Here is a 25,212-nt window from a genome sequence, read left to right on the forward strand (position 1 = left end):
TACCGAAGCGACATCTTGCTCCCAAGGAAACATTTCAATTAGACCTTGAAATTGCTGACTGCAGCTAACTAGTGGAAAAAGTCAACACTTGTGGTGCAAACATTTATTAGAATCTAATTTTTAAAAAATGAAAGAAAAGAAGAAGAAAAGCCACGCCATACACAGAACACCTCTCATGAGTCACACAAACAGAAATCCAAACAAATTAAGCCAAGTAGTGACAAACTCGATTGTATTATTCTTGTGCATATAAACATTTTAATATATAAAACAAAGTGGCCTGGTCGAGTGCAAACAAACAGGTATTAAGGGTTAATAAAAGAAAAACCCAGGCTCTGTCCGATACCAGTCAAATCTCCACCTCTGATCATCACTTCAGTGCAAATGCAACATTCACGGTGTTTAATGGTGACTTTAAATAATTCAGGTAGTTTATCTGTGATTCAGTGTTTCTTCTACAAATGCTGCTACGTGCCGTTCTAGAACCTTTAAACACCCAACGTGACACATTCAGTTCAATTTAAACATAATTATATCATCTAATTTTCAAAAAGTGGCAAGAAAAAAAAATAAATTTGGTATTAAAACAGCCGCAGTAGACACACTAATGTGATAGCTGGCAAACAAACCCCAAAAGTCTCCAAACACTTTGACTTCAGAACAGCAAACTCGAGTTTAAGAATAGAAGTGGGGCGCTGAGCGGAGCTCTGCAGCTACGGACAAATGTTACAAACTGGTGCTCGGTTTCCACCCTGCACAGACCTGTTGGCCGAAAAAAAGGGAAAAAAGCTAAAAGAAACTAAAACAAAATAAAAATGAACATTCATTCTTCAGACATTTGATGTTTCGATTTGGACAGCGTCTGGGAGACAGTCCAGACTGAGGCAGCAGAGGCAGGTGGTTGGATGTGCGTTCCATGTGTGCCGCTCTGAGATCTTAGCAGCTATGAGCCAGTCCTGTCTGAGTCGCACAGCTCCCCTTTGTGTCCGCTGCCGGTTCTGAGTTTAAAGGCGGCTCGGGGGCCTGTGGGGCGGAACACGGCGCTCGGGGTGGTGTGTCTGGAGGGGAGCATGGCAAAGATAGGGCGCGACGAGGCCAGGTCTCTGCCGGGAGCGCCTCGGGTCGAGTTGCACAACCGTGGCTGCTGGTCCGACAGCCGGCGGATCGATTCGCCCCCTTTGTACATCTCTGCCAGGAGGTGGTGGGAGTCTGTACAGCTGATCCCCTCCGGAGGATGTGTCACGTCCAGAATCTGACTGCTCACTGCAGACGCACACAGACAGACAGCGCTGTGAGCAGTGGAGCCAATAAATAAAACAACTGTCATGGGTGAGCAGAGGGGGGGAAACAAACAAAAAAACGACAACAACATCAGACCTGCACCATCGGGAGGCTTCAAATAAAATGCTGCTGTCAGCTTTAAATCTTTGAGTTGGAAGGACAAACAGATCTATGCGTCTGGTTATAATTTACTGGATTTTTTTTTTTTTACATTTTCTTTAAAAAGAAAAGGTCCATCTCTCAGTCTTAATTCCTCTGTAAAAGAAGCTGCGTATGAGCCCCAGTCCTTGTTGATTGCCCCTAGTGGGATTGTTGACTAAAGCGCCTGAATAATGAAGGGGAAAAAAAAAATCTCAGCACCTGCAAAAAATACAGCGTGATATTTGAAATAATCAGCACATTTGTGTCAGTGTTAATACTGCCAGGACTGCAGGTTCCACTGCCAGGTGTGATTTCTGCCCCGTCTGGAAATTATTTCTGCTTACATTCACAAACAGACGCTTTCTCCACAGATACGGAGCACAGCAAGCAGATTTTGACAGAATAAAAAAGGTGATGTTACTCCACTTAATCTGGCAAAGAGACTACACAGCAGCTGGATTTATCTGGTGATGAATCTCAGCACGAGTTTCTGATAAACACCTAAAGGCTGACATTCCAGCCAGCGTGCGTGTTTTTACAAACTGCTGGCCTGAATTTGAAAAGAAAAAAACCCAAAACACTACATAATATTCTGGACTAGGATTTGGAGCTTCTTCTGTGTTGAAGAGGTCAAATCTCGGTCAGAACCTGCCGCTAACTCGAGGTTCACTAAGCTTAAGCCTCCCTCTGGTCTTCCTATTACCTGCTTCACCTACACTGAGATCTGAAGAGACTGATTTTCTGCCGGCCTTCCTCCCATGACTGCCACGCCAAACCCCCAGAGGAACCTGAGGAGACAGAAGATGCCAGTAAGGTAGGTGTGCTTGTGGGCGGCAGGACAAGGAAAAAGAAGTCAAAAGTGGAAAACCAGTACTACCTGATGTTTGGCCATCATGTGTGCAGTGTGGATAAACGGAGGTCTGATGGAGGGTTTGTACTGCAAAGGCTGGCCCAGTAAAGAGTAGTGCGCTTCACCTGGTAATCAGAGTCAAAACAACCTTTTCAAATATCAGTTTGCAGTCATTTAAATCGCTTTAGAACCTAACTGCAGCTACATAGACAGAAGCTAACTAAAGTACTCGACAATCAATGATTAAAATATAAACTCCAAGTATAGCTGCCAGTTTAAACAAATGATATATGACATTTATTGAATCCTGTGTGCTAGAACCTGTTTAAAAACACGCACGCTTTAACATTGTTCATGGCAAGCAGGAAGTTGGGAAGTTAGCTACTGCTTAAACTACTTTGCAGCATGCTTTTCAAGCAATTTAGTGCAATTTGTCCCTTAATGTTAAATCTTAGGTTAGACATCTTTTACAAGCACAGCTGAAGTTACTGTTGTATTAAAAGTTGCTGCACAGACCCTCAAGTGTTCTCCAATGCACTGACTCCTTCATTTAGCATCAGGAAATGATGCCCCTCAGCAGGATTAGTTTAAAACACATGATCATGCTCTTCACTCCAATCTTAAAACCTCAGGAATATCAGTACATAAGCAAAGGCTTGTGAATATGGAAGAAGGTTTCATTCATCCAGATAAGAGATGCTTCAACTGTACATTTTTTGATGTTGAATGCATTCGTGCGCCATTGAACTGCACAGTCACTGAGTTTTGAGGATGCCATGTTTGTAAGCATGTACTGCAATACTACTGCGCGTCTCTGACCTTGTCCACTGTGGCAGAAGGCTGTAGGGAGCTGCGGGTGGTGGGCCATGACAGGGATGGGTGAGATGCCTGTTGGGAGGCCCTTGACGCTGGGCGGCTGGCCTGGCGAGGGAGTGAGTGCCGGAGACGAGGGCAGGCTGCTCTACATACAACACACCGATGATGCAGAGAGGGGAAACCGGGAGGAAACACAAACACTTTCATTCAAAAAAAAGAAAAAGAAAAAAGCAACTGTGGCCATTTCTTCCTTTCACAAAGTCATTCTGTGGTTCAAGTCATTGCTTTAATGTTCCATTCTATCCACATTAGTCCCACTAATGTACCATTACACCCTAATGCCGAGGACTATTTTCTCCTCATTTTCAGGTTTCGGCAGCACTCACTTCATTTGCAGAGCCTATTTACTACGACATTTAACCTGCCTGGAACAGCAGATAAGCTGAGTCTGGCTCAAGGCGACAATTCTCACGCAACTGTCAGACGCGTACAAACAAACTAAATTGGCTTTCAAATTGCTTTCTTGTGACCGTCTTAACTTTCTGACACGTAAAGTATGGTCCTATGTAGAAAACATCAGCTGAACAAATTTACAACTGAATTCAAAATTATTTGGAAGTTGCTCCCGTCAAATGAAAACCTCTGGGTCGCCGAGCTAATTAAATGGTTTCAAAGGAGAAACTACGGTCTGAAAGGCACCGCTGTTCTTCTGTGATTGCCTGATGGATGCGCCTGAGCAGCGTTTGTACCTGGGTGTTGTCCGGAAGCGGAGGGAGCTCGGCGGGCCTGCGGTTGCGTTGGTGCTCGGGGCCCAAGTGTTTGTGGCTGAGTGGTTTCCTCTGGCAGGGGGAGGGGGCCCGGGGCTGCTGGCAGGGGGCTGCTGTCATTTGCAGCATCACCATGCCGCTGCTGGGGGCCGGGGGTAACAACCCTGCAAGCAGACAGAAATGGAAAGGTTGAAGCAGTGTTTGTGTCGGCAAGAGGCAAATCAGGTCAGCAAAAAAAAAATAAAAATCCACTTATTTAATTCGTCACATCAGCTCATCATTTATGCACCAAAGTAAATGTGTTTTTGCCCCAAAGCTGCGTTTCAGCACTTTTGTTCAGCTACACACCTCATCAGGGAAAACACTGCTCCTACACCGTTAGCCTCTCAGCAATTACGTCTTAGAGCCTCGACTATAAGGGCACATTGGAATTGGCAATCAGAGAGTCCATTCCCTATTCCTGCTAAATCCTCTGCAATGATCCAGGAAATCCAATTATGTAATTATTTTGTGGCACATGAACATGACTTTTAAAACAAAACAAAAAAAAATTAATAAAATAAATCAGTGCCCCGAACATACATTATACCTCCATCTAATTAACTTCTGTTTACATGAAGCTCATATGAGGCGCAAATCATACACAAACTTTGCACAGCTGATGCTGGTGTCCATTTAGGAAATAAAACCTCGTAACACTAGCAAGGACGATGGGTATTTGGACTTAATTTGTAGATTATTTCTGGCCCCGGCCTAGCCAATTAAAAGTGTTTACTGGTCACGCTGTAGGTAAGGCCGTCGTGAGACCTTCATCCGACCTCATTACTGGAAGAGCTAGAAATGATGGCTCCCCCTCCACTGTGCTCCCATAATAATCAGACATGAATAATAAAGGTCATTAGTAAGGAGACTGCCCCACCTGGGCCTCTGGACAGCAATTCATGTCCAAAGAGACGGAAAAGAGAAATGAAAAAATGCGTTATTGTAGCTTTGTAAGGCACGAGTCCATTTTATCTTTATTTACCTTTTAATGTGCTAAGGTAAACTGGGAGACAAATTCCCAGGGTTTTTAGAAGTAGAATGGGAGGCAGAGCCTTCAGCTTTCATGTCGCTCTTCTGTGGAACCAGTTTGGATTCAGGAGACAGAAACCCTCTCTGCTTATAGATCAGGCTTAAAAGATTCATTTTTTCCAAAAGCATATAGTTAGGTTTGGAACAGGTGACCCTGAATCCTCCCTTAGGTATGGCGCAATGAATCTAGGCTGCTGGGGGCGTGACAACCAGGGTTCACAGCAACTTTAAGTGACATTGGGCCACATAGGTGGATTTTGAGCAAAGCTTTCTTCAAATGCAACTACCACCAAGAGAGCCATATCACTGGTGGTAAATACATTAGAGGGTTACCGAGGCAACCGGAATCTGGAATGTCCGCTAGCAACCAACTATCAAAGCGGTGCATGATCAGCGAATCGCTTCCTGTGTAAACACCCCTGAACCTTGAAGATAACCGTAGTTGATTAGCAGAGTTGCAGCTAAAGCACTCGACAAACACATTAGCTTTCATCCTCACTTCATTTCAAAGGCATAAAAGGTGGAACATTTAGTAAATACTCCAATCTTCTTCTGCACTGAATCGCACAATGAAACCAACAGTCCCGCTTCAAGACTGTCAAAAAATACATTGGGAAATACATTTTTACAACGTGAACAACGTACCTCTGTAGAAAAATATGGCAAATTAAAAAAAACAAAAAAAACAATCAATATTTATGTTGTGTTTATTAAAAAAATAGACCCTTGTGAGCGCTGGTATAAAATCGGATAAATATCGACCACATTTTCTTATGAGACGGGCTACGCCGTCTACCATCATCAGTTTATACAGACACATCTGTGTGTTTGATTGAACGGGAAATACTTTGAAAGTTAAATGACAGAAGTTCTATAGGTTTGAGAAGTGGGTTATGAAGCAAAATATTAAAGAGTAATATTACCAAAGCCTGAATATGAAAAAAATAAAGAGTTATCATTAAGAGTAGGACCAACTGGGAAATAAGATGCTAGAGACCCTCTATAACCACTGGAGCACCGCAACGGCAATACCAACAACTTCTTCTGATGAGTCATGACATCAGTCATTTCTTACTTTATTGTTTTCTTTTTTTTTTGTCTCAATGCAGTCGTTGATGTCACCTTAACATTTGCAGTGGTCGACCTAATCACTGTTTAATCTCCATCCAGCTCTGGAGGAAGAGGGACGTGAGCAAATCACTTTTACTTATTCAAACTCCAGGGACCTCCCATCACAGGGCCTCGCGCTTTTTCATTTCAAAAATCCAGAGTGTAAATCTAATCATGCATCTGCCGCACATACAAAGGTAAAGTAAACTCAGGGAAGATTATTTCATTATGAAGCGCAGGCTGTGGCTACAGAGGAATCCGGTCTGCGGTTATTGACACTGAAAGATGAGCAAAATAAAGAATGTCAGAGCGCTGGCAGTGATGGGGAATCTCCAGGGCAGCTAATGTCAGAAAAAAGCGAATATTCTCACTTTACTGCGTGATGCTACTGTAGATCACCGTGTGTTTCTATCTGGACCTGTGAACAGGCTGCATGCCAGCCTCAGAGAGGAGGGTACCTGCGTACTGCTGGCCCGGGTGCTGCTGGGAGACGCAGGGGGACGAGGTCTGAGGAAACTGGAGCTGCTCCATCATCGGTGTGGGCAGGAAACTCACTGTTGAACTGAGGATGAAAACACACACGGGGATGTTCAAAATCATACATTTCTGGAGACTGAAACTATTTTAAAATGTGAGCGGATTTTGGCAAGTGAGTGAAATATGAAATGTTTATGATCCAATGACCACACTTAAAATAATTCAAGCTCCAAGTATGAGTGAATAAACCAGAAGGTGACACGGGATAAAGTCTGTTAGCGTTTTAGTTTATCAAATCATCAATGAATGGTTACTGGAAGTCCACTACGCTGCGGACACCCAGGACTTGAGTTTAGAGAAAGTTTAAAAACCACCTCTAAGCCTACACAGACGTACACCTTGAGGAGATCTGAGGTGGGAGTATTTATTAAAAAAAAAAAAACAGAAACTGGAAAGTAGGCGCTCTGCTCTGTAAGCAACCTGCCTGCAGGGACTCGTCTCCAGCTGGTGAAAAAGCGGGCTGCAGGTGGACGGTCGGTCCTCGTGGGAGCAGACTGAGCCGTTCCAACACTGCCACATAAATCATTCCCGCACTGACTGCCCTACTAAAGCAGCCTCATTTTACAGCTGGGACGATGAGAAAGTGACCTCTCCTCACATGCGTGCATCTCTGCATTGTTCTTTTGCTGGTGACGACTGCGTACATGGCCGCGCTTGTCTCTGCTGTTTGTTACGTATACGGAGTCCCAGTGGTGCTCCTCTCGCCAGTATCCAGATTGATTGGGCCCACGGAGGTAGAAACTAATTACATGTTTTGCTTTCTGTGAGCTAGTTCTATCAATCAGCTATAATGAGAGGCTCCACACTACTCCGCAGCAGCCGAGTAATGACAGGAAAATGGCAAAACCTCTTGGAGGCGGCGTCAGAGTCGACATTCATCAGCTGCACGCAGACCCAGTTCGCCAAAAGGATGGTGGTAATAACTTCTTTTTTTTCTTTCCCTCCACAGTGAACAAAGATGACCTTGGCTCAGAGGCGCTTTGGGGATTCACTCATCAACCCCGTTTGGTCTAGAAATAAGAGGCACCTTCAAGCACCTGGCAAATCGTTTGTTTTCTGGGACAAAGAACATCTACAGTCGGGCTAATTTCTTCCATCTAAATCTGATTAACAACTTCGATTTAAAACGCGCCATTAGGACGGGATGAACATAAATCAGAGGCACTTTGTTATCAGTGTAAACATTCAGCTAATAATTACAACTTCACCTTGATACTAATTATTTATCAATGTAAACTTTGTGGCTTTGAAGCAGTTACACACACCCCTACATGTGAAGAGTATCGGTGTTCATACAAATACTTGGAAAGTTTATTTCCAGTGCAGTTAAACACGTCATTTCAAATCAGCACTGTGACGTTTGTCCACCTGAGAGCAGCAGTGAGTTGATGTTCTGTTAGTATGAGAGTGAATGAATAGTGTTATTGTAAAGCGCTTTGGGTGCCTTGAAAAGCGCTATATAAATCCAATCCATTAATACTCCCTTTACCCCAAAATCTAACAATACGTGACCGCAGGATTTTATTTATTTATTTCATATGAGGGATCGCGTCGCATCCCAGCATCGGATGCCCGACGGGTAAGCTGTTCAAAATGAGAATGTGACTAACAGCTGCTCTCCTGCTGAGCTGTATCTGATTTGAGAAACGCCTAGCACGCGAGCTTAAAAAGGAAACCAAGATGGTGACTTCCAAAATCTCCTTTAATATAAAAAGCTAAATTTATTTTCCGAGAAACTGAAACAGATGATCGCCCATGATTTGGATAAAAGAATTTCAACCTCAGCCTTTTCCCAAGGAGGGGTGGGAGGACAAATCCCACGCTGTGTGTTTTGGCAAAACTGTGTCTGTACATATTCATTAAAAAGAAAAGATTGGGAGAATTTGTCATAGAAAAAAAAAGCCCCCGACTAATTAGTGTCCAGGGACTCAATACCAGCATCAAATATCCTTTTTTTGATGGCCACATAAGAAAAACCAGTAGTGCACGAGCTAAAGTAGAAATCATTATGTATTCTTTTTAGATCCATAATGAACAGACAAGCAAATGAAAAGGTTTAATACGGGTCCTGTATGGACACAAAAGACTATTTTAGTCGACCTCTGAGCTGCTGCTACCTGATCACATCCTTTCACCATCGGAGAAATTCTGGGTCGACACTGACACATACGTTTAAGATGATAACTATTATTATCGATATTATGGCCGCATTCTTAGTTTTACACAATGAGGGGAAAAAAGAAAGTTCATTGTGTTTGAAACAATAGTGTGCAGGATTGTCACAGATGTAGATCCATACCTCATGGTGGTGTGCTGGTTAGGAGGCAGCAGGCTGTAGCAGGGCTGCATGCCAGCGACAGCCACTGCCCCCTGCCCCGGCTGGCAGGACACAAACACTGGCTGCTGGTACGTCTGCTGTGGAACAGAAACCTGCTACAGGGGGGAAAAAGAAAGAAAAATAGTCTCAACATGTTCACTGTTCTTTCTTTAGCAGACATTTTAAAACTCAGAGCCATGTTTTTGCATTTCCTAATGTCAAATAAAGACCAACAAAAGGCCTCGAGCGAGGCACGTTTCATTCATAGCAGTGCTCTTATTAATCTAGCTGGGGGAGCTCACGGAGGCGTCCCATCATCAAAGTACCTGATAAGACTGCATTGGAGGGTACTGGACCATCATGCCTTGCATCTGGTTGCCCATATTGCTTTGCTGGTTGCCAGTGAAAGCGAGGTTGGGTGTTGGCTGCACGCCCACTACTGTCTGGTAGCTGGACGCTGGGTTTGGCATCACGGCTTGGTGCACTGAGGCAAAATGAGAAAAGGCACAATGCTGTGACCGAATGAAAAGAGACCCCTGATGGATACGCTGCGATAACAAACCGCCAAAAGTGCAATTAAGGAGTCGTGATTTCGGTGTAGCGCGGCAGGAGAGGACACTCAGGAAAAAAAGCCGAGGCTATCACGATTTCACAAGACAACTGTTCAACACTTTATTGATTTTCAAAGGGTATTTGCTTCTTAAAACAATCCCAACAATGAGCACAGAACCTCCATCAAGCTGAGAACAATAGAAGAGTGTTTGGGGAGTTGAGCTGTTAAAGCTAAAGCAGGTCTGGAATAAATGAGAAAGTCAATATATCTGATTTAGCCTGCAGTGGCCTAAACCTGCAACTTGAGTAGACGAGACACTCGTCTGATGAAGGTAAATTACAAAAACACTGTCACTTTAATGAGATTTCTCCTTCCTACGATACCTTTTTGTTTTTAAAATTTAGAGAGGGCCAAATACAAGGACACACAAGAGATGACACAAAGTCACGCAGGCAGGTCCGACGATTCTCCAAACGCCCTAAAATGGCGATGCCTGCACCTAACCCGAGGCTGTGTGTGTGTGGGGGTGGAGGAGACTCGGACACTTAAATGTCAAGGTGACAAAAAGACAAATACCGTCCATTGTGACACTCATGCAAAGTAATCTGAGTGACTAAGGAGAGGATGTCCTTTTGTGAAGGTGTCTTTACAGTCTGCCGCCCTGGGAGAAAAGTACGACGAGACAATGAGAGCGCTCGGCGAGGAACGGAGCAGGAGGACTATTTTTATCCTCCCTCGCCTCCCACCTTCACTTACAAACCAAGCATGAAATGACCGTAATATCAAAAGCACCCGATTTTTATTCCATTCCAGCAGGGAGCGACGAGGGGACGGTTCTGACTTCTTTCCTTCCATCAGACGCAGATAATGACCGACTGTCCTGATTGTTGTGCAAGCGTGGCTGACCATCCTGACGGTCTTGTTCGGCTTTCAGGATTAAAGTCATGAGGGAGGAGAAGTTTCTACTCTGTAGAGTTCTTCCTCAAAGAAGAACGAGGAGTTCTTCTTTGAGGACTGGATTCCCAGATTTCGTTTTAAAAGCTGTCCTCTGCTAAGGTGCTCGCACAGTCTAGCGACGACAAGGTGAGAGGGCTGGAAAAGAGACCGGTTCACTGTGAGATTCATAGAGGCCTCTCAGACAGCGTCCCGGCCCCGCCTCCCGTCTCTCAGGCTCCAGATTCTTCTTTCTTTGTCACAAATCATACGGAACTGAGGAGAAGGACCTCTAGAAACCTCAAAATATACTCCTACTCCTTCCATGAAAAACACACAGGTGATCAGTTATATTAACCTTAAGATGAATTGAAAGTACTGAGGTTTTAACCTCTGAGAGTCACTGATGTTCTCGAGCCGTCTGTCATTAAACTTTCATGTTTCCATTTCCATAAACTAACAAGCAGGCTTGGCAGCAAGACTTTTCCGCCATTATACTGCGAGCCCTAGACTGCACCATCATCACTGCAAGAAAAACCCTGACTGGTAAATGTGTCACCTGAAATTGCTTGTACTCCAAGAGAACTGTAGACCAGTGAAAACTGCCTGCTTGATTTGAACACAGTAGATTGTTCCACTCTGCGTGTGGCTTGGTCCCAGGGGATCCCCTGTTCAGACAGTTTGCTTATGTTACATCAGGGGAAAAGGAAAAAGGCTCACATATAAAAAGGTGTAAGGACTTGAAATGATGCTTGAAATTCTCCCTTTAAAGGAGCTTCTGACAATATGTTCCTGTTAACTGATTGCAGCTATCGATAAGAGGGACACTTGGACACTCACGCAGCTATTAATGCAAGTAACATGAGAGGTATGCTACAAAAAGTCTTAATTTCTTTACATCGACCTTTAAAGGAGTGAATGACTAACTGCTTTTTCACCCATTTTCAGTGCATTCCTGATACATGGTTTGGGGCTACATTTCAGCCAGAGGCTTTTTATAAGACGTCCATTTTATTAAAATGTATGGAACTATGAAAGCAAAAAGTACAGTCAGATTTTGACTGCACATGCAATATCAATTGAAGGCACAGAAAATGCATCGATGCACCACTAACAGTCATGGATTGGCCTCCCCAGACCTCAGCTTTACTAAAACTGCGTGGGATCCTCTCGACCGTGAACAGAATGAAGCCGGGACTACTTTCATAAGAAGAAAGCTTCCTTAAGAGAGCTCAGACTGTGTTGACAAGTACTGACAAACAAGGTTGTTAGAATTGCACGAACTGTTTTTGTCATATATTGTCCATTTATGTTTCCATAAATTGCTACATCTATATCCGATTTTCCTAGTAAAACACAAAGAAATGAAAGCTGGCTCAAGACTTTTGCACAGTACTGTATATCAGTACTCAAGGGGGAAAAAGGCCAATGAAATTAGTCAATATTTATTTGTTCAGATTTGCACTGGTTAAATGTTTGAATGGAGAAATGTTGAACACATTTGCTTTAAAAATAGAGCTCTATTATATTTTATATAATTTGGTTTGGCATCAGTTGTCAGACTGTCAGCAAGTTGTTGGTCTGGTTTCTCTCATCAGTTCATCCCTATTCTAAACACACACGGCGGCTCTGTGCTGTGCAGGAAAACTTATTTATTTGCAACTGAAATCTGTTGAGCTTCAGATCTAAAACATTTTTTATTACTGTCTCTTTGATTGAATATATAACTATATTCAATCAAAGTGAGATTCTCTCTCTAGGCTTGACATTTAGTTTGTAGTAGGAGCAAGAGCAGCAAATCCTCAAAGGAGCAGCAGAAACCAAAGAAAAGTTGATGTACGACTCAAATCATAGCTGTATTCTTTCAAGAAAATATGTACCATCTTTAGAGGACATTAGCTTTATCAATTGTCTATCTAGTAGTGATGTTCAATTTATATAACAATGCCTTCTAATAATTTCCTAACAGCAGTGAAGAAAAAAAAAAGGAACACTTCAGTCCTTTCACATATATTACACGATGCTTTCTCAGAAAGAAGCTAAAGCCCTGTGGTAGTGGTGACTGTCTGATGCAATTGAGTGGAAACACTGACAGGTTCCTCTGTGGCCACTGGCTGGGCCGTCGGAGAATTTCCATTGATAACTTATTTATTGTGTGTGCAACCCACGCTGCAGCGTCTTCACCTTTAGATGCTCTTCTATGTGTGCATCTCTAATTAATGCAAAAAACGAAGGAGCAAGAAGGCGCTGGAGTCATTTTTTTTTTTGTTTCCCAGAGAAATAATTGCTGTCCTTTGCCTTTGTAGGTCAGCTCCATTTGTTCGCTGTCTATTCCCCGCATCCCCAGCAGGGAAGCCACATTTGCAGCTTACAGATGACAGAATAGTGCCGCAGCCACTTATGGAGACGTGTGTGCCTGATTGTACAAGTCACAACTCTGGGGCAACATTACATCCAGTTAAGTAACAGAAAGTGTAGGTAGGTGTGTGTGTGTGGTGAGGAAAAAGACCAAGCAGGAGCTAACAATCTCAATTCCTGTGGCAAAATGAAAAAAAAGGGAAAAAACGAAAGACAACAGAAACTGAATAATCTAGTGATGACTCCCGGGGAGACATCTGAACTCGTAAAAACAAACAAACAGAGGGAAGGAAGGGAGGAATATCTGTCCTTCACAGAGACGTCTGACATAAAAATGCTCTCTAAGAGCTCAAAGTGAGAAGTTAACAAAGTCTATTGAGCATGACTCATGACAAAACAGCTAGGCTGAGCTTTGCTCCTAACAACACGGAGCCTCAAATTCAAGGAAAACTGTGGATCTTATTCATTAAAACACCCTTTGATTTCCTTCAGATCCACTGTGCGACGCTTTCAAAGCTGTGCTAATTAGTACTGTCGGTTCAGCACAGAAGAGTAGAGGTAAAAGTAGAGGGAACTGCTGGCGTTTGGTATCCCAGTGTGCAACTTTAATCTGAATTTATTATCAATCAAAGAAGACAATTTATAACGGAGCCACGTGTGGCTGTGAGCACATCAGTGCGTGTCAAAGATAATAAGGACAGAAAAATGTTTTTCGCCGCTAAAAAGAAACAGGAAAAAAAAACAAAGTGAAAAAAATCAAGTCATATTTTTTTCAAAGTAACAAAATTAAAGGTATTGAAGTGGATGATTAGTTCACTGTGTTAAGAAACTGCTCAAAACCCTTTAAACTCAATGTAATCTTGTGACAGCGATTACATAACAGCGTAATAGTGTGTGAAAGTGAGTCCAAAAATTACCCTCCTTTAAAATGACATCCAGTGGGCTGGATCGTCTTCGGCTGGGCTGATTCTAGACCCCGGGCCTTATATTTGACACCTAACATGTGAAACTGGGTTTAATAAATTTATTGCTTTTATATTAGTCGGTTAGTCACCACCCTCACCCCGTTTAATCTGCTAGTACATTAGTTGCCAAAAACACCACAGTCACAAAGTCAGCAGTAGCAGCGGCTCTTTAAAATGACCGTGTAAGTACCTTGTTGCTGGGGCAGGTTTTGGCTCTGTGGGCAGTTATAGGGCAGCGTGCTGACAGGCGGCCGGTAGTGCTGCTGCTGCTGCGTGCTGGAACAGTGTGGGTGGTGGGTTGAAGAGCAGTAACACGAGGACATCTGCGAGAGACGCAAAACACAAATTCAACAAGCGCGTGACGCATCAGCGGTCCCATTTGAATTGACTTCACAGCAGGAGGAGGAATGAAGGATTAGTCATAAAGCTGGTTTTCACTGCAGGAGTGACTCATGATGACAAATTAGCACATTCTGAGACGCCTCTGGACAAGACGGCGGGATTTTAGCTGTGCAGCTGTTAGCTGAAGTCCGTACCTGTTGGACAGGCTGCTGGATGTAGGTGTGCTGCTGCAGGAGTGGCTGGTTCAGGGCGGATCCGGGAAAAGCAGCATGACCCAGGGCGGAGCTGGGATATGTGTGATTTTGGGCCGGGGTTGGGAGTGGGATGGGCTGACCCTGCAGCACCCCCGGGTGTCCTCCTGATGGCCCTGCCACTATGTAGCTAGCAACCTGCTGTGGAGGAGTGCCCTGCAGCACCACAGCAGAGGGGTGGTGGTGGTGGTACACAGAGGGATAGTGGCGACCGTCAGGAGCTGAAGGGCCACTGTCATTGGCTGGCTGCTGCGCCAGAGTCATGTGGCTAAACTGGGCGTTGAGAGAGTCAGGCTGCAGAGATAATTATGGGGAACACTTTTAATACGGCACAGATTAAAATCAACAATAGACAGCAGTAGATTCTCAGAGCCAGGTCACACAATTTAACACATTTATTCTGCTTATAATCTAGATCAATATACAGCTCAACCAGCGCGTTTCTAATCCAAGTGTTAAATCAAAGACATCTCATATCGACTTTCACTTTAACTAAATGCAGATAGCTCATATAACTGACCCAACTCCTCATGAGTATCAGCAGCCCAGGTCATCTCTGACATGTTGTTGGAAAAATAGTGTTTTTAGGCATGGATTATGCAGCACTAACATCTGGTGATGAATTAAATATTAATGGAACTTTCCACAGGCGTAATTAGTCACAGAGGCATGTCTTTCACTAAAACCAGGTCAAAAATGAGGTTAAGCGAATGCATGATCTATATATGTGTGTAAATGGCTCCGGCTGGATTTAGATACACCTTTCCACAACATAAGTTAGCAGAATAGTTATTCGGAGGCGTGTTGAGATCTGCTTTTCTAAAGTAATGCATAGAAAGGACAAGACGTGAACTATGAGGATGCAAAACTCCATCTGCTAATTTCATTATTTCTATGAAATAAGATAATTCACAGACTACCAAAATATAAATACATTTGAATCAATATTACTGATACAAAAGGCACATCAATACAGTATGGAGACCTGGGTCTAAGGAGAGCTCAGAGGACTTCTTTAGCACAACCCAAAACGAGTGGATTCTTTTTTCATTTTGGACATTTGTGTCAGATTTTAATGAACTAATCCAACTGCTCAGAGAAGAAGCCTATAAATAAGCTCTTAATGAGCCAGGTCTGACAGGAGATGGAGCGGGGGAAGAATAATAACATGGAAGAAGGAAGTTCGGTACCACAGTGTATTGTTGGTTAGGACAGACGGGCAGGAACTGAGAAGGAGGAAGAGGAGGAGGAGGAAGAGGATAAGAAGAGACCATTGGGTTGTGGACAGGCTCAGAGGGCGGCTGGAGAGGAGGACAGATCGGCTGAGGAGGGAAGGGAAGAAATGGACAGAAGGACAGGAGACAAGATTGGACGGAGGATGTTAGTAAACTGGTGGGGCTCACTAGCGTTCCTTCACATATTTGTAATATATTTTGTAGGTTGGATTTACTGAAAGCTAACACTAGCTCAGTCTCACACAAAGCCAATATTAGCTCAGGCTCAAATAGTGCTACACTCCACTGAATGCTAAAGTTATCGCAAACGTGGGTAAAGTAGCTAACACATAGTTAATGTGCTAACATGCAATTAGCCAGTCTTTTTATAAGAACTATACTATGTAGCTGGACATGCTAATAAATATTCTGTTTAATCAGTTTGTTAAAGTTTAGTTTTGTTAGTTTAGGACATGGTTTAGTGAAGCCCCATCTCTACACTCTGAGTTAGCGAGGTTAGGAAGCAGTTAGGAAAAACGTGGAAACTGGTTTAAATGATAGAAAAATCCCTGAAAAACAAAATACCGCCCACTGACCTGGGAGTGAAGGTGATTGGTTGGCTGTTGCTGCACTGTGGCGGGAACTGGCTGCTGTGGGGGTTTCCCCTGCTGTTGGATCCTGCCAGCAGCTGGGGCAATGCTGGCTGGGTTATAAACTACAGCGCTGCCATCAGGATGGATGAAAGGCTTGCCTGTCAAATTTAATTCATAAGAGACCGAAAACCACTGTGATGCGAGCGTTTCTCACACACAAATAATTCAGCTTCATGCAAAGAGGATAAAAAAAAAAAAAAAAAAAAAAAAAACTTGAATGATGACAGTGAAGGACACACCCCGACGGGTCCATGAGGGGAGAGTCAACAGGAAATAACGACCTTGGCAGCGTTTGAAGATCAGTTCGGAGACCAAAAAGTACACAACTGCGCGTTGGGCCCGTGATGCATATTTACAGATTTCTCCCATCTGTTCGCTGCATTTTGATCAGCACGCTTTGGTCTGACTACTAATTTGACAGACAAACCGAGTGCAAGCCCGTGCCAACCTGTAATTCTGTTCCAAAGTTATGAATTTTCATTTGGAAAGCAGCAAATTACAAGATGGGGGATCGTATTTTTGGATCGTTTAATTTGCAGTAGACTGTGGCTGGATCACCACACTTATGAAGACACAGGAATCCTTTTTAAAAAGTCATTTCTGATTTTATCCAATAAGAATACAGAGGCTTGGCATCACCCACCTGTGTGTGGGTTGACCAGAACGCTGCCAGGTGGTATCCCTGAGGCTTCCAGCGGTAACAGGTAATAGTTTGCTGCGTCTGTAGCTGGCGGCGGCTGTGACAGGAGGCTCTTGGTCATCTCAGGGTGTCCGGCGCCTCTGGCGTCAGCAGCGGGATGGATTAAAGGTGCGCTGGGAACGTTGGAGCGGGAAGAGGTTGAGACTGGGAGAGGCAGCTGGGGGCGGGACAGCGAGCTGGACGAGGAACCGACGCTGCTGCACGATTCTGAACCTGAGGAGAAGCGGAACAGAGGGGTGATTATCCTCTGCCTCTAGATTTTCCCACAGCGACTCAAACTTGTCGCTTTTGTGCTTTCGTTATTCATGTGGGAGGAGAAGAGCCTATGGTGATAATGAAACACGGGAGGATATTCGCAGTCATGCCTCTTGCCATTAATGCAACCTCTCCTGTGGTAGCATTGCGTTGCAGTCTCTTGAGGCAACTGTTGATTGAGAAACTGGTAACTCTGCACCGTCTGTGATGGATCTCTCTCTGTATAATTAACGAATGTTGTGCAGAATGGTGAGCGCGCGAAGGGGGTTTAGGGAGGAGGGACTGACACTCCAATCTGGTGTTTAGGATTTTAGCTGGCCGAGTTTAATATTGTTCCCATTAGAAAACTTGTTAGAGGACTTTCACGGAAGGAGGAGAGCAAGAATAGCCTGTAGTTAAGATTAAATTTACATTTAAAGAGCTTGAAACAAAATAACAATATCACAGGCTTCGAAAGAAGCGGTATTTTTATGTGCTTTAAACACACACACGGTGGGACCTAATCCATTTTAAAGTAACAACAATAACACTACACAGATATGCACCATTAACGCAAAATTACCAAACCATCATCGCTGATGCTCACATTTATTTGTATTTGTCATGCAAATCGATTGTTATTGCAAAGCTCGATTGTGCAAACGCGGGTAAACATTTCCAGCCTTGCGACGTGTGGATTATACCTGAAATACCTTGAACATCCAGTACAGTTGAGCGTTGTTGTCCAATCAGATCATTTTTTAAACCTCACTGAAATGTGTGACACTTGCCAAAATGCCAGCTTAATTACCAGACGATGGCTCTTATTAGCCATCCTTTGCTGCAGTTTCACGGCCCGATGTCGTTTCATATAGTTTCGCTCCAACGCAGCCATAAAAAGCTGAAGACGGCCTCCCTGCACCGAATCCCCCGCAGAGCATACGCAGTAGCAGGTGACGTTGCCGTTTGTACCCGTGTCTGCCATCATGAGGCAAACTGAACTGATCACGTCGGGCTCGAGGCCGTTAAATATTGAACAACTCTGACTTGAGCACCAACTGAGTCTGAACACATGTTGTCAGAGCTATGAAAATGGGAAAAATGGCATGTGTGGCAGAATACTAGTTACTGCATTAGCATAATGAGCGATGACAGCACCTTACATTTCTTTCAGTGTCATTATATCTTTGTGTTTGTGTAGCATATTACCACCAAATACACCTGTCACAGTGGCTCAAGTCTGTGCTGTTGCAACAACATTTCAGGCCATGGTGCAGAGTTAATGCGGCTGTAAAGATCAAACATATTCTGTAACCTAATGTAGAACAACAGATCATCCTTCACAAGCTGTTCACATGGTTTCTACGTAAACGTCTAACCCGCAAACATATAAATATAGATTTTTAGCAGAGTAGAAAAAGCAAATGACCTCACATTTGTTTCCGTGGATGTTTTCCACCACTGGATTCAGAAAACACATCATAAATAATAAGTTGTGTTCGTGATTGCGAGTAAGAAACGGATAATTCTGTTATAACTCAGTCAGAAAAGCTGAAAAACCCCCCCCAAAAAAAATTTAGCTTCAACAATACTAAAGCTCCTTTTTTCAGGTGATCTGTGGCAGTGAAAGCTTATTTGAGAGTGAAAGACAAAGGCAGAAGAGAAAGGCAGCACAGGCGAAAATGTCTCCTCGACTGTGAAAAATCACACGATTTAAGGAAAACTGGGGGGAAAAGAAGCAAGAACAAAATGGAGAGCAGAGGTCGCCCAAGGACTGCTGCTTGTTACTGAGATAAAGAAGACAAGCCTGTAATGCAGAACATCTCATCGCAGCCAATCGGGTTACAAATGGATCGTACTGTGGAGTAAGCACTTGCGGTTGAGGAGCAGCCTGAACTTCATCTCGGTGACACGGCACTGACACTTCCCTGTGCTTACACTTATACATTATGCAGTAACTCCTCACTGTTCGCTTTTCCACTGCTGCTGCACCACATTTAAAGAACCTCCTCCATCACCAGGTTGATGTGCGGTAATTAGTTTTGACAGCTGTCCGGCTGCGCTCGCCCCGCAGACTTTTATCGACCGCGGCGGGACGACAAACATTCCTTCTGATGAGAGCTCAGGTTCCCCCCCCCACCCAAAAAAAGCGAGCATTTTGCTTGAAGCTCTTCTGCTACTTTCTTATTTCTGTTTCTCATTTACCATCTAATTAGTGAATCCTTCCTCCTCAAGCTGTGACAGAGTTTCCTCTCCTTCGTCTGCACGACTGCATGAATAAATTAGATGCTCGCTCGCTAATGAGACAAATCCCCCATTAGTTTCATTTAGAACAAAAGCCATCAATCACATAAAAATCTACATCTGATTGAATGTCCCTCCTCAAAAATCAGTTCATTAACAGTCTGTCGATAACAGAATAATGAGAGCTGCACTTCATTCAAGCGTTTTACGTTCAGACTGCACCGTCGTTCCATTTCAAACCAAGTGAGGACGGTCTGCACCAATATGTCGGCTGATATCAGCTGTTACGACTCGTACTGTATATTTATAGCTAATTCTGCACTAACAGGTTAAGAATAGCTGAAACTATTTTTTTAAGGATGATTTCTTAATATCAGTGGTGGTAACTGCTCAAATTGTAAGAAATAATTAATGGTGTGAACACCATACTGTGAACACACCACTGTTAGGAAATATCTGTGTCCACAGTGTCTATCAGTACTGGACATCATCTGAACACCGTGCTGCTCAGCTGCCTCTTGCCTGTTTTCGAGAGCCTCCCGGTGCTCTTGCTGCTGGCTGTGCTATCCCCTCTGACGAGGACGGGGGAAATGCCGCTGAAGCTGCTGGCCTTGGTGATGGCGGGCCGCGGGGCAAGTCGGTTGGAGCTGTCCGAGCTGTCGGTGCTGCTCCAAGGCCGGGGCTCGCTGTGTCGCGGCAGCGCTTCTGTCTCCGAGCTGCTCTGCCGGCTGGCGCCAGACTGGCCGGCCCGTAACCTGAAAGGCAAGAAAGCATACATTTTCAAAATATGTTATCATCATTTATTTCTACGTCTGTGATTAGGACGCTTGTACTTAAAGGGCATTTTTTTTTCACCCTTACATACTGGAAATTGCCCCAAAATGGTTTATGAGCCGTCAAAAATGATTCCCAATCATTTTTCTTGTTGACTGATTGAGGATCAACTATTGTTTCAGCTGGAAAAGTTTAAAAAAAAGTCTATTTTTGGTGTTTGACATGTTACAAGATGACTGGAGACTGTAACAACATATCGGAGCAGTCCAGCAAGCCTGTGTCTACTCCTAACAACAACCTGCACAAACTCCTAAATATACGATCACTTAAAGAAAGAAAAAAAAAAGAAGAAAAGATCTGGTGTTTTCATTTTGGGGGAAAAAAAAAAATGTTTTTGCGGTTTAATTGGCCGTTTGTTGGTGTGAATAGGCTGTCCCACATGAGGAGGTCTGGGCAGAAAATCCAGTTAAACAGGAGCTTTCTCCAGCAGCAAAAACAAATCCTCACATCAGCAGTCCTGTTCCTGAGCGAGCCGATTAAGACAGACAGCGACTCAAAGGGTTTTCTCTGGAAGGAGCTCAGACGTATGTGTGCGAGGATGGGTGTGTGTGTGTGTGTGCGTGTCTGTGTGTGCGGACCCACCTGAACATTTGCCGCCTCTGTTGGGTGCTCATGCATGCGTCTTCATCCTGAGCACTGAAGGGAGGAGAGAAGCATTTCAGAGAGCAGGCGCTGACAAAAATGAGCCATCTACCATTTTAAAACGTGGCAGGGCTGCCTCTAATTGCTGCTCTGACAGGAATACTATAAAAGTGATTGAACTTCTGTTAAAGTAGCGGCTTTTCTGAAGAGCTCCAGTTCCCCTTTATAGGATGAAATCAGCCCTACCTTGCCCAATTACCTGACAATTCATCATCCGCGTTAGCCAGACACGGCTTTTGGGGGAATATTTCTATTTAATGAAATGTGGCGGAACGTCAGCGATCATGTGATTAATGCCATTTCACTACTTACCTTCTATCCAGTATGAAGTGATCTCCCTGCGAGTGAAGAGGGAAATTACTGTCAATAATGTGGAAGAAAAGCCAACTCATCTCTACTGAAAGATGTTTTATATTTATGAAAATTCTCTGTAGTATTGAACAATTTGTCAATAACTGTGTTAACAAAACGTGCCATTGCACTGTGGGCTCCAAAGCATGCATGTCTACCAATAAATCTGACTTCTTCACAAAGATGGAGGGCCTTGAAAAATAGTCTATAATTTCAAAAATCCTGCCGTGGTAATTGTTAGCAAGAAATCTAGTGAATTTGCACATGAATAGAAATGACACAAAGATTTGTGCAACATGGCCCCCCCCCCCCCACCCTCAACCCCTCCCCGCCCCACTCCGCCTACACAAACAGCTCTCACATCATGTGCAAATATCCTTTCTCTGGCTCGCTGGTACTCCTCCTCCCTCTCCTCCATCGATTTGCTCCTCTTGTCAGCTTTCAAACGCATTCGAATCTGGCAAGGACACACACACACACACACACACACACACACACACGCACTTCTTTAACAGCTATGTCAGGGACGCCAGATTGTCCCACTCTTACCAACATGTCAGAAATGAAAGTGACAGCTTGGTGGAGGAAAGAAAAAGAAAAGAAAAAAAGAAAAAACACCTACCGTGCTGTCTTCACGATCAAAGCTGGAGTTGTCTCGTTTGAGAATGTAGCGTTTCTGAAAATCGTCCGCCCTGTCATCTTTGATGTGCTCGGAGAATTTCTGATCGGGTCTGTCGGTGGGGGGAATTCGCAAGAGTTTTAGTGGCAGCTTAATTTCGGGCGGATGCTGACAGCAACATATGTGAACTTATCTCTCGACTGATTGAAACAGCTTATGGCTGCAGAAATTCGCCACCAATTAACCTGCAGAAATATCACATGTTGTAGAAGAGCGATCCCGCTAACGTTTAGTTACCAATAGAGCAGGGCGATATGACCAAAAACATTTATCGTGATATACATTTGAAAATTTGCGATAACGATATAACTGACGATATAATTGACACCAGAGAAAATACTTTACAACTCCACAACTTTATTAGTGCAAAAAAAACCAAAACCCATCAATGTATTTTCACTTAAACAAGCAGCTGTTTTTTATGTGTTATGTAAAACATTAACAGTGCAAATTCCTTGCTGACAGTTTAACCAAAAGGCATTTCCAGTGGAAACTGGCCGACAGATCCTCAGCATAACCATGTATAATATCTACAAAACTTAAAGAGGTTATACACACACAACACGGTAATATTATGTTGAAGCACAGTACGTATCACTCCGTGAGGCTCCAGCCTACGGTAGCCGTAATGCTCCGACAATCCATCAAGCAGTGCGGGTTCGTAGCTTAGCAAAGTCGTACTAAGACATCTGACAGATTTTTGAGCGCCGTGTACGTAAAATCGTTTCGAGGTCAGTAAACACAACCAGAATTCATACATAAGGCACACGGGATTATAAGGGGCACTGCCGATTTTCAGAAAATCAAAGGACTGATTTTAAGTGTGCCGTATTTTCCAAAAAACACGGTATATAACGACGGCTCGCTAGCATGCGCTACCAAAAATAGTACTGTGATGTGTATCTGACGGACGAAAGCCAAACCAGTTCCACACCACTGAAGTTGCAGCATTTTTACAAACCAATTCTGGTTCATCCGTTTCATTCAACGATCCGCTTTCGCTCTTCTCATTCTGCGTCGCCGCCATGTGCGTATGAAAACAAAGGCACTGCGTGTGCGCGTTTTACCCATATTCTATGGCGATATTTCATTTTCTTATCGTTGCCCAACATTATACCGGTATTACCGTGATCGGTATGATATAGCCCAGCCCTAGTTAACAACTTAAATTCAAATAGCAAACACCTCCAGGACACTCACATTCTGGTGTTGGTGGTTTTGTTGATCACCACCGACTTCCCACTGGGGTCCACGTTGTGATCCATGCCGAAGTAGGCCGCCACTCGATGTAACAGCATCCTGTGGTAGGGTGTCATGGGTGGGAACTTTCTCTTTTGACTTCTACAGGTAAACACAAAGAAATTACAACATTACAATTAACACAAAAGGTCCCAACGCCAGGTTCAATGAGTGGGGGGATTAAAGCTGCATTCAGCATCCTGAATAGATGTCATTTTTGGGGCTGTTTTGCACTTCAGAGGTCACTGTGGGGACACTCAAAGCCCTCTATCTCTGGTTAAATGTGTTTAACTCAGTAAAACCAGGTGCTCTGGTGAGTTTGGTAAGGACAGGAAGTGCTTTTCATTCATTTCTTACTCATTATTGCTGATGAAATCCAAGATGTCCTGTTCCAACTTCAGCAGCATGATTCGATCCCTAGGAAATGAAACAGACAAGACCGTCTGAGAAGTCAGTATATCTTTCCATTTCTCAGGTTATCTCTCTGTACATGTCTGCTAATATGTTTGTCATAGGACAGGTCACACCAGAAAGAGTCACAATGTTTACATTTTATTGATGTAGTCAAGTAGACATTAAGAATGTTAGCTAAATGCTAACACTGTAGCTAGCAGGGAAACAGTGGCTGTATTAATTATTCAAGAACACAGAATCAGTTTTCCTCTTCGTTTAGTAAAACATGAACTAATCATTTGTTTTGTTCAAAATCAATGAGCAAAATTATTTCAGCGATCTATCTTTGCTTAAATTAGAGAACAACAGTCAGTGTGGCTGAAAAGAAAACAATTCCTGATCTTTTGAAAGACCACCGTTCTGTTGTTTCAGCAAGCAAGGTACATGCTAACGCAAATCACTTATAAATGCTCTCTAAAGATTGTGTTTATTTTTCCTGCTTGTGCCTTTTCCCTCCAGAACATTTTGTTATGGGACTCTACAGAAACTCATGTTTACTGAACCCTTGTATATTTGTAACACTGAATCATGTCTCATGACTTCTGTGCAGCAGAGGAGGTTACATAAAACGGGTCAGCGTGACACACGAACTAATAACAGCTACAACGGCTTCCTCCATTTTGGACTTAGCACTGCCGAGATAGAAATCCCCAGCACAGACAAAGCTACCAATATTATAATATCTCTGCAAGTGAAAACATACGTAACATAAAACCACTGAAAGGATCACACTTCAGATTTTACATTTTGCCATGACTGGTCTGTGAGCCCCTGACATTCAATATTTAACATCAACTTTTTAACGTATCCTAAACTCACCTGGGGTTGCCCTTCAGTTTGTTGACCAGGAACTCATGGAGATCTATCCCAGTTGAATCTGTATAGTCTTGACTGGAATCTGATAAAAGGAGACACACACCCCGATTCACTGAACGAGGCTAACGCCTAACAAATCCAACCAAACTAACTTTACCAGAGTGTAATTTTCTTGCAATGAATAATAAGATACTTAAAATGATGCACTCTGTCAACTATCCAAATTAATGACAGTTAAAGAAATTTGTAATATTAATATGCAAATTAGTCACCTATTCGTGTGGGAAAACCTAAAAAGCCAAACTGCACGCCTGACACAGGAAACCATCACTGAGGGTGACATCGTTCAACGTGATGCCGTTTGATTGGTTATTAGTTGAACTGATATTTAGGGAGGGGGGGGGGGGGGATCTGCTGCCAGCTTGTATGAAGCTGTGAGCACTGCCAGCATTTAAGAAATGAAGAAGTGGTCGGGTAACAAAGTTGACAATGAAAAACATGTTCCTGTGCACCAACAAAAGAATTAGACTCGTGAGTGGGAGTCGAGGGGGACGCTGGAGCCCAATCCCCTTAGTGGGTGTCTGGTTTCTATAATTGGAGGCTGCCTCATCAGTGGTGTCGCTCCACAGAGGGAAGCAGACACCTTTATGCGCCTGTGGGAATCCATATAATTGCTTCACACCTTGAGCTTGTTGCAATTAACTGAATCACGCCAATTATTGGCCTATAATGAGATATCATTTAAAATGGAGAAGTGCTTTTGGACAAACTGGAGGACACAGAGCCAGAAAAAAGAAAGGTGGAGGATTGGATATTCCTGGTGACATGGTAAAGGATATAATTATTACAAGAATGTAATTT

At 43.5% G+C, this 25,212-nt stretch overlaps 1 protein-coding gene across 9 annotated transcripts in view; it reads right to left on the minus strand.

Moving 5' to 3' along the window:
* Positions 1–88: 88 nt before the first annotated feature.
* LOC146547709 (R3H domain-containing protein 1-like) overlaps positions 89–25,212 on the minus strand; it is a 52,247-nt gene continuing 27,123 nt past the window's right edge. For 5 of the 9 annotated variants that reach the window (XM_085264341.1, XM_085264344.1, XM_085264340.1 and 2 more), the window contains 21 exons: positions 24,355–24,433; positions 23,440–23,499; positions 23,044–23,184; positions 21,787–21,895; positions 21,526–21,621; positions 21,126–21,151; positions 20,754–20,807; positions 19,860–20,092; positions 16,803–17,072; positions 16,103–16,257; positions 15,483–15,614; positions 14,236–14,586; positions 13,890–14,022; positions 9,217–9,374; positions 8,873–9,006; positions 6,495–6,598; positions 3,838–4,019; positions 3,092–3,233; positions 2,300–2,397; positions 2,126–2,210; positions 89–1,263 (listed from right to left, as the gene is read on the minus strand). In XM_085264341.1, the coding sequence (XP_085120467.1) occupies positions 944–1,263; positions 2,126–2,210; positions 2,300–2,397; positions 3,092–3,233; positions 3,838–4,019; positions 6,495–6,598; positions 8,873–9,006; positions 9,217–9,374; positions 13,890–14,022; positions 14,236–14,586; positions 15,483–15,614; positions 16,103–16,257; positions 16,803–17,072; positions 19,860–20,092; positions 20,754–20,807; positions 21,126–21,151; positions 21,526–21,621; positions 21,787–21,895; positions 23,044–23,184; positions 23,440–23,499; positions 24,355–24,433 (3,062 nt within the window). In that variant the 3' untranslated portion in view covers positions 89–943. Of the gene's footprint in view, positions 1,264–2,125; positions 2,211–2,299; positions 2,398–3,091; positions 3,234–3,837; positions 4,020–6,494; positions 6,599–8,872; positions 9,007–9,216; positions 9,375–13,889; positions 14,023–14,235; positions 14,587–15,482; positions 15,615–16,102; positions 16,258–16,802; positions 17,073–19,859; positions 20,093–20,753; positions 20,808–21,125; positions 21,152–21,525; positions 21,622–21,786; positions 21,896–23,043; positions 23,185–23,439; positions 23,500–24,354; positions 24,434–25,212 lie in introns of those variants that run through there. The other 4 variants (XM_085264345.1, XM_085264348.1, XM_085264347.1 and 1 more) reach the window with 4 other exon arrangements.

This window comes from Mchenga conophoros, linkage group LG23 (assembly GCF_057382185.1).
Source record: "Mchenga conophoros isolate Kocher_MC1m ecotype Shallow Benthic linkage group LG23, M_conophoros_male_GT1.1, whole genome shotgun sequence".
Lineage (NCBI taxonomy): Eukaryota > Metazoa > Chordata > Actinopteri > Cichliformes > Cichlidae > Mchenga > Mchenga conophoros.